Consider the following 10,212-nt stretch of genomic DNA (forward strand, 5'->3'; position numbering starts at 1 on the left):
ATTTCGAGAGATATTACTCTTTACACAGCGAGATAGGTCCAAACAAACCAACTGTAGCCGGGTCCCTGTGACTGAACTTTACCTTCGAAATAACAATAGCCGCATGTAACAGGGCCTATCCCACGTTTAATAAATTATAAACTATATGTATCTGTATCTCAATGTTCTGTATACCATGCTATCAGTTCTGAGTTTCCGCCGCCTCTGACATCAGACTAAGACAGTTTGACAGATAGACGTCTGGTTTTGGACCAGAGCGCACTAATTACTATATTACATACATACCACAACACATACCTCACATACATCGATAAATGTATGTCTGAGAGAAACAAAAATCTGAAATCTGGTATTGGACATACACATCAGAACGATTATCACTTACAAAATCTGGCCTTAATTCATTGCTAATATAATATGGTATTTCATGTAACAAACAGGCATATTTACGATATTGAAAAAAATACAAAATGTGGTAGGACAATTCTTCCGTGAATATGGTTACAATTCGCTAGCAATCATGTATTTGAATTTAAATCGTGTCGTAATTGTCTAGGTATACCTATACATTTGTGGTCATTCAGTTATAACATAGATTAAACGACCGCTCTATTCAAACAAATATATGTTGTAGAAATCGTATCATTGACTAACATTTTAATCATAAGAATAAGAGAAATGTTATTCTTAGACTGATCCGACATTATTAAAATAACACGGCTTTATTAGTTTAGTTACGGACTTAAATATATCTTATGGGGTGGTAAGTACAGGGGTAATTGGGCACTAGTACCGGTTATTTGTTTGTTTTAGTATATTAACGTCCGCGTCACTACGAGTGGTTCGGTTATCCAGACGACTACTAGTTCCGTCCCGTGAAAGCGGCTGCATAGTTCGTTCGTTCGATCCGCCGCTATCGGCCAGGTATCAGTTTATCGGTCGATAGCGGCCGATAACCTCGCTCCGTTCGGGAAGCGGCTGTACTAGCAGCGTTAGACCCAATCGGTAACACCGGTCCTATCGGTAGACTTGCGTTCGTACCGGGTTCGTCCTGCGGTCGTATAGCGGCTCGTCTCCGTTCGGGAAGCGTGCGTCCTGCGTTCGTGCCCCACAAAGTGGATACTTGGGCGTAATTCTGACTGTACCTAGAGTGTCCCTTTAGATTTCAATGTATCCGGAAATAAATCGCGTTCTGTCCGTTACATTTTTCATTTCCAGTTGAACTGAGCGCCAAGAAAATAAAAATTCCCACGGCAGGTTGTATAGGTTCTTCTATTCCTCACCAAAAAATGGTGCTTCACGCCTCGGCATGCAGCCTACGGCAACATGAGATTGGGCCCCTCTTCTTTTTTTTCTTTTTTTATCTGAAAAGGTGCACTCTATCCAGCAAAATAGCTATCAGTTTCCGTGAAGATCGAATGTGGTTCGCAGGCTAAAAATACTTCTTTATATGACGTCACAATAGACTGTCGTCACGCGAGATTTCCTGTCGTCATTGTCACTGTTGCTAGCGACGAAGAAAGCTACAGCTTAACTAGACGTGAGAATTTGAAGGAGATCAACAAAATTTGTTTTTGATAACTTTCAATTTAGGAACGGGACTTTTTAAAGGTTTGTAAAGGACGTATTCAATCTTTGAATAATAACATATCTACAAATGTACCCAATTTTCAAAATGCTTAATTGTTTTAACTCTACGCAGTGAATTTAATTATTTGTGGGCCATACATGTCTTAAGTGGAGTTATTATTTAACTCATCAATCATACCTGTCTAAAGTGGAGTTACTATATAACTCATCAATCATACCTGTATAAAGCGGAGTTACTGTTTAACTCATCAATCATACCTGTATAAAATGAAATTACTGTTTAACTCACCAATCATACATGCCTAAAGCGGAGTTACTGTTTAACTCATTAATCATACCTGTCTAAAGCGGAGTAACTGTTTAACTCATCAATCATACCTGTATAAAGTGAAGTTACTGTTTAACTCAACAATCATATCTGTCTAAAGTGGAGTTACTGTTTAACTCACCAATCATACCTGTCTAAAGCGGAGTTACTGTTTATGTCATCAATCATACCTGTTTTAAGCGGAGTTACTGTTTATGTTATCAATCATACCTCTATAAAGCTGAGTAACTGTTTAACTTATTAATCATACCTGTATAAAGCTGAGGAACTGTTTAACTCATCAATCATACCTGTATAAAATGAAATTACTGTTTAACTCACCAATCATACCTGTCTAAAGCGGAGTTACTGTTTATGTCATCAATCATACCTGTTTTAAGCGGAGTTACTGTTTATGTTATCAATCATACCTGTATAAAGCTGAGTAACTGTTTATGTGATCAATCATACCTGTATAAAGCTGAGTAACTGTTTATGTGATCAATCATACCTGTATAAAGCTGAGTAACTGTTTAACTCATCAATCATACCTGTCTAAAGTGGAGTTACTATATAACTCATCAATCATACCTGTATAACGCGGAGTTACTGTTTAACTCATCAATAATACCTCTATAAAGCGGAGTTACTGTTTAACTCACCAATCATACCTGTATAAAGCTGAGTAACTGTTTAACTTATTAATCATACCTGTATAAAGCTGAGTAACTGTTTAACTCATCAATCATACCTGTATAAAATGAAATTACTGTTTAACTCACCAATCATACCTGTATAAAGTGAAGTTACTGTTTAACTCACCAACCATACCTGTCTAAAGCGGAGTTACTGTTTAACTCACCAATCATACATGTCTAAAGCGGAGTTACTGTTTAACTCATTAATCATACCTGTCTAAAACGGAGTAAGTGTTGAACTTACCAACAGGAATTTCTAAAACAGGGGGTCTTGAGTTCGATATATAAAATGTAATTATTTAATTATACATAGCGTCATTTGTATTCCATCTTAAAGATTTTTCTAAGTAATGAAACGTCAACTTGTATACAACATCCCAACTCTTGAGATTTCCTCAAGTCTTAGATTTCCCATAGACAATACATTGCTTGAGATTTTCCTTATCGTTGAGATGAGTGTGGTATTAAAACCCAGATTAAAAAAAATCAAACTTTTGGTAAGTCTCAGATCTAAAAAAAAATTAAGGAAAGTCAACTTAACATTCCATTTGTTCCTATGTGATGCTGTGCGACCGAAAAAATATCCTAAAATTTGTTAAAATATTGATTTTCATTTAGTTAAAATATGATTGTTTGACCGTAATCCGTATCATCCCAGTTTGTAAATGAACGTAATCCATATCATACAGGATCGTAATTCGTATCAGCATACATACCAACGGCATATTTTGATAAAAATATCGCTAAAACTTGTGTTTAGTTCAGACTATTCATTGTTGTTTTGTTGATGAGTCATTGGCCAAGACATGTGTTGTGTAAAAGTAATTTAATTAAATATTTATTACATTCAAATCTCCACATAGCTGTATGTAAACTGATGTCCGTACATATGTATGATTATTCAGTCAAAACCATTGTAATCTAAAACAATAAATATTGATATAGCAGCTTCAGACATACGTATAGCATATAGACTGAGTTACAATGGTAAGTTTTCAGTATTTATACAAGAAAGCGCAAAAATACCTCTCACGTTCTTTTTGCTCCGACGTAATCCAAACAGCGAGTATTACTCTGACGTAAGCGAAATAGCAAGTATCGGGATTAACCCCTGGGATGTGGTTCGCAGGCTAAAAATACTTCTTTCTATGACGTCACAATAGACTGTCGTCACGCGAGTTTTCCTGTCGCCATTGTCACTGTTGCTAGCGACGAAGAAAGCTACAGCTTAACTAGACGTGAGAATTTGAAGGAGATCAACATAATTTGTTTTTAATAACTTTCAATTTAGGAACGGGACTTTTTAAAGGTATGTAAAGGACGTATTCAATCTTTGAATATTGACATATCTACAAATGTACCCAATTTTCAAAATTATTAATTGTTTTAACTCTGCCTAATGTATTTAATTACTTATCGGCTATCCATGTCTTCAGTGGAGTTACTATTTAACTCATCAATCATACATGTCTAAAATGGAGTTACCATTTAACCCATCAATGATACCTGTCTTAAGTGGCGTTACTATCTAATTTACCAATCATACCTATCTTAAGCGGAGTTACTGTTTATTTCATCAATCATACCTGTCTTAAGCGGAGTTACTGTTTAACTCACTAATCATACCTGTCTAAAGTGGAGTTACTGTTTAACTCACCAATCATACCTGTATAAAGCTGAGTAACTGTTTATGTGATCAATCATACCTGTATAAAGCTGAGTAACTGTTTAACTCAATAATCATACCTGTCTAAAGTGAAGTTACTGTTTAACTCACCAATCATACCTGTATAAAGCGGAGTTACTGTTTAACTCATCAAATATACCTGTCTAAAGCGGAGTTACTGTTTATGTCATCAATCATACCTGTCTAAATCGGAGTTACTGTTTATGTCATCAATCATACATGTCTAAAGCGGAGTTACTGTTTAACTCACTAATCATACCTGTCTAAAGTGGAGTTACTATATAACTCATCAATTATACCTGTATAAAGCGGAGTTACTGTTTAACTCATCAATAATACCTCTATAAAGCGGAGTTACTGTTTAACACACCAATCATACATGTCTAAAGCGGAGTTACTGTTTAACTCATCAATGATACCTCTATAAAGCGGAGTTACTGTTTAACTCACCATTCACACCTGTATAAAGCGGAGTTAATGCTTATGTCATCAATCATACCTGTCTTAATCGGAGTTACTGTTTATGTCATCAATCAGACCTGTCTTAAGCGGAGTTACTGTTTATGTTATCAATCATACATGTATAAAGCTGAGTAACTGTTTAACTCAATAATCATACCTGTCTAAAGTGAAGTTACTGTTTAACTCACCAATCATACATGTCTAAAGCGGAGTTACTGTTTAACTCACCAATCATACCTGTATAAAGAGGAGGAACTGTTTAACTCACTAATCATACCTGTGTAATGGGGAGTTACTGTTTAACTTAACAATCATACCTGTCTAAAGTGAAGTTACTGTTTAACTCACCAATCATACCTGTATAAAGTGAAGTTACTGCTTAACTCACCAATCATACCTGTATAAAGTGAAGTTACTGTTTAACTTAACAATCATACCTGTATAAAGTGAAGTTACTGTTTAACTTAACAATCATACTTGTATAAAGTGAAGTTACTGTTTAACTTAACAATCATACCTGTATAAAGTGAAGTTACTGTTTAACTTAACAATCATACTTGTATAAAGTGAAGTTACTGTTTAACTTAACAATCATACCTGTATAAAGTGAAGTTACTGCTTAACTCACCAATCATACCTGTATAAAGAGGAGGAACTGTTTAACTTACTAATCATACCTGTGTAATGTGGAGTTACTGTTTAACTTAACAATCATACCTGTATAAAGTGAAGTTACTGTTTAACTCAACAATAATCCCTGTATTAAGTGAAGTTACTGTTTAACTCACCAATCATACATGTCTAAAGCGGAGTTACTGTTTAACTCACCAATCATACCTGTATAAAGCTGAGTAACTGTTTAACTTATTAATCATACCTGTATAAAGTGAAGTTACTGTTTAACTCACCAATCATACCTGTATAAAGAGGAGGAACTGTTTAACTCACTAATCATACCTGTGTAATGTGGAGTTACTGTTTAACTTAACAATCATACCTGTCTAAAGTGAAGTTACTGTTTAACTCACCAATCATACCTGTATAAAGCGGAGTAACTGTTTAACTCACTAATCATACCTGTGTAATGTGGAGTTACTATTTAACTCACAAGCATACCTTTCTAAAATAGAGTCACTGTTTAACCAACCAATTATACCTGTCTAAAGCAGAGTTACTGAGTGTTTCACACATTTATCATACTTATCCGAATCGGAGTTCCTATTTAACTCATCAATCAGACCTGTCTAAAGCGGAGTTAAATTTTAACTCATCAATCATATCTATCCTAACTCGGATATACTGTTTAACTCACTAATCATACCTGTATAAAGCGGAGTTACTGTTTAACTCATTAATAATACCTGTATAAAGCGGAGTTACTGTTTAACTCACCAGTCATACCTGTCTTAAGCGGAGTAACTGTTTAACTCATTAATCATACCTGTCTAAACGGAGTTACTGTTTAACTCATTAATCATACCTGTCTAAAGCGGAGTAACTGTTTAACTCATTAATCATACCTGTTTAAAGCGGAGTAAGTGTTGAACTCACCTGCTGGAAATTCTAAAACAGGGGGTCTAGAGATAGATGTATATAATGTTATTATTTAATCATACATAGCGTCATTTGTATTCCATCTTAAAGATTTTTGTAAGTTATTAAACGTTAATATAGACCTAACCAGGGCCCACTTGTATACAACATCTCAACTCTTGAGATTTCCTCAAGTCTAAGATTTCCCATAGACAATACATTGCTTGAGATTTTCCTTAACTTTGAGATGTTTTATACAAGTGGGCCCTGCAGGTACTCAAAATACCTCGACACAAACACATATGTGTCATGGGCTAAAACAATTGTGTTTCACAGAATTGCACGTGCATGGTCTGTCGTCTATTTATACATGGTTATTAACTAATGAAAAGTGTTGTTGAATCACAGAAGTGGTAGAATGTTCCATGAACGTACAAATGAAATGTTAATGAACTATTTCTTTCAGAATCTACCATGGATGATGAACAACTGCGAAATATTGCACAACTTTTGGTGGCGAGTGTATTAGAGAAAGCTGTTGATAAAATAAATACCGAAACAAGGGAAATAAACGAAGGTCTTGACCAGGGGGTAGACGACATTGTAGGGCTGACCATCGGACGGTCAATCAATGCCATCCGCGAAGGTCAAGTTTCACCAACTGACAATAAGATGGAGGGAATGATTGGACCTAACAAAACATTGGCTACTGCAACACCAGAAGTAAACACTGGCACAACAGGCAGTAAGGCCTTAGAGATTAAAGATGGGTCAATCGAACCAAGTGTTGGAGGAAATGATGACCAGACACATATTATCACCGTCAAAGGTATTTTTTAATCTAAATATTCCTATCTTATGTATGCGCTATTTACCTCTTTATAGCTTAAACAACTCAAGTATTATATTCTGTACGAAGAAATGTCATATTCTCAAAAGACGTAGACAGCTAGTCACAAAGATCTATTTCATTTATTATTAATGTTAACAAGAAATATTTTAAACCGTTGTTTATATATTTATATCAAAATGAAAATTAGCACCCCCTTAATCAAATGTGAAATGTTCGAATTGTATTTCTTTTTGGTCTTTATTGTTAAAGACGACAAACCAACAGGAACCAAGAAAAGGAAAGTGACTACAACGCATGCGCAGATGAGCAAGGCCTCTCACAAGAAGAATGTACTGGGACGATTGTTGGACAGAATTATCAAGGTAAGGTTACTGTCTGGCATTTGTCGTTCACATTTTATTTATAAGATTGTTGATCAATGTCTCACCATTCTAACAGAAAGTCAAAACTAAAATGTATATTATTTCTTAATAAACATCAAACACATGTAATTTCACAGAAAGGGTTGTTCAATTACACGATAAACAACCGACTTTGCATGATTGTGTCAATTTTTAGTATATTAATTACTTAAAAGTCAATCATTCAGAAAGTTCCTACTGTATAAAATAACGTTAAATATTAACACACCTGGGAAAGAAACTTAGTAGCTTGACTAGATTTGCGTAATTCGATTCTAACATTTTATTTTAGAGAGACAAAAAAGAGGCCAAGGAAATCGATGCTGCTACAGCAGGTGAGAATAGTATTCGCTCGTGCAGAGTCTGTCATGCTATATAATAGGAGGGAGTGGGGGTGGGAGAGAGAGAGATCAGAATTCGAACCGAACCTTTTTCCCGGTGCCTTTATAAAAAGCTTGTGTGGTAATGTGATTTTATATTCTGTACTGAGTCGAACTTTATAAAAAGCAGTGATATCAAAGTTTAACTTTTTACACAAACAATGTACGTATTAAACGTGTCGCAACGTTTCAAGACTGACTGACCCTGCCAGGCAATATCATAGCTTGACAAAGGGATCAGTCGGTATATCACACATTTTCAAACTGATAAATCTTATTGAAGATTTTATAAAAAAAACCATTTTGATCTGATGGATACTGTTTTACGTTATGTCACTTTCAATCTCCAATAGGTGGCAGCACCAGCACCTCAGTCGGTGGAAAGAAGAAGAGCGCATCCAAGGCCCATAACAAGAGAGACTGGATACGTAGAAATCTCCTGTGCTGCTTCGTCAGACAGACTGCCACAGTCGAGCCTGTATTAGGCTAAATACAGCCAGAGAAACAAGTCATGGACATTCGGAACATTATGTGGTTTACATGTACAATAATAACGGTATAAACAAAAACAAAATATTGATAAAATTGAATCAACTTATGATAATTAACTGTCACCAAACTTAAATTCGGGGTTTCTTATTTCTGTGTAGTAGATACAGTTCTTATGTTTTACTTTTAGAAATTGATTCAATGTTATCATATATACTTGATTCGTTTAAACAATCCAATCCGTTGAAGCATTAGTCAAAATAATCCGGACTTAGCAAAGACATTCTCATCGTTCAAGTCAAGTTTTTGTCATTGTAATTAAGAGATAGGATTGCCCCCCGTACTATCACTACTCTCCGCCAGGCTTCGAAAGAATCCTTTTGATATTGTGTTCTGGCATAACATTTTGTATACACACATCTTATTTTAATTTTCAATAAATATTGATTTTTTTTCTTATACTTTTTTCTTTTGTGTGTTTTATATATAGATGTATGTTATCAATAGAGGGTCTAGTTTATAGAAACTGTGACGGATAAACAATGTATACACGACCTACCGGTGGCATGGGTTGTCAGTATGAGAATACTCAAGAAGAAAATGAGAACGACTTGAGAACAACTTGATAAGAACTTTAGAACGGCTTTTCCCATTTCCCGGCATTTGGGAACGTATTTTCTCAACAACAAAAAAACACGTCTGCTCGCGTCAGGTGACGGCCTAAACCGGAGGTGATGCGCGTAAGAAAAAATAGTCCGTCATAAACAAATCAATAGACAGTAACGAACAAATATTGTGAGCATCATAACACAATTCCAAGCGGAAATATGAATATGGAAAAGGCAATGAAGATAGGATTGTTTAAACAAAACATTCTACATAGTTTTACGGTTCATAAATTTGAATTCCTCTGCGCAAATCTCCTATTTGTTTACGTTTGTCACCGACCTAGGATTTGGGATCGTTGACCATTGAGCTTAGAACATATATAGTGTTTAGTTGACTAATCAACTCTGCCAATTCAAAGTTTACAAATATGGTAACTGCACCCTGATGTTGTGCATCCAAGTAGTACTTTGTTCATTCCTACCCTTTTAAAAGGAGTTATGGTCCTTTGTTGAAAAAAACCCCTTTGTCTTTCTTCTAAACTACTGGTCCGATTTCAATAAAAAAAAATACAGATATGGTAACTGACCCCTGATGTCGTGCTTCAGTGGGTTTTTTTTGGTTTTTTTCATTCCGACCATTTTTAAAAGGAGTTATCCTGCATTGTTGGGAAAAAACTTTGCCTCCTAAACTGCTGGTCCGATTTCAATGAAAGTTTACATGTATGGTAATTACCCCCTGATGTCGTGCCTCAGGGTATTATTTTTTTCATTAAGATCCCTTTTAAGGAGTTATGGCCCTTTGTTTGAAATCTTTGTCCTGACAACTCTTTCTTAATTACTATGACGATTTCAGCAAAACTGTTTCATCTTGGCTTACACGATTTGGTTTGCAAGTATGTTCTGCCATCAGGAGGTAGTACAGAAAGTATATCAAGTACCTATATACCAAAAAAATCATTACTGGTGGGAGATTATGGATTGCTTTGCAATGCTTTACCTTACTTAGCCTTTAGCTTACAGTTTTGGTTTATATAGGAGTACAACTTAGCCTTTAGCTTACAGTTCTGGTTTATGTAGGAGCGGGGTATTAGTTAGCCTTTAGCTTACAGTTTTGGTTTATATAGGAGTATCAGTTAGCCTTTGGTTTACAGTTCTGGTTTATATAGGAGTATTACTTAGCCTTTAGCTTACAGTTCTGGTTTAT

At 35.3% G+C, this 10,212-nt stretch overlaps 1 protein-coding gene across 3 annotated transcripts in view; it reads left to right on the forward strand.

Moving 5' to 3' along the window:
- Positions 1–1,502: 1,502 nt before the first annotated feature.
- The window catches only part of LOC110450430, a 15,568-nt gene continuing 6,858 nt past the window's right edge, over positions 1,503–10,212 (forward strand). Inside the window, exons 1-5 of one of the 3 annotated variants that reach the window (XM_021497949.1) lie at positions 1,503–1,611; positions 6,744–7,106; positions 7,380–7,492; positions 7,824–7,866; positions 8,265–8,812. In XM_021497949.1, the coding sequence (XP_021353624.1) occupies positions 6,752–7,106; positions 7,380–7,492; positions 7,824–7,866; positions 8,265–8,401 (648 nt within the window). In that variant the 5' untranslated portion in view covers positions 1,503–1,611; positions 6,744–6,751 and the 3' untranslated portion in view covers positions 8,402–8,812. Of the gene's footprint in view, positions 1,612–3,428; positions 3,905–6,743; positions 7,107–7,379; positions 7,493–7,823; positions 7,867–8,264; positions 8,813–10,212 lie in introns of those variants that run through there. The other 2 variants (XM_021497947.1, XM_021497948.1) reach the window with 2 other exon arrangements.

This window comes from Mizuhopecten yessoensis, unplaced genomic scaffold (genome assembly GCF_002113885.1).
Source record: "Mizuhopecten yessoensis strain PY_sf001 unplaced genomic scaffold, ASM211388v2 scaffold5229, whole genome shotgun sequence".
Taxonomy (NCBI): domain Eukaryota; kingdom Metazoa; phylum Mollusca; class Bivalvia; order Pectinida; family Pectinidae; genus Mizuhopecten; species Mizuhopecten yessoensis.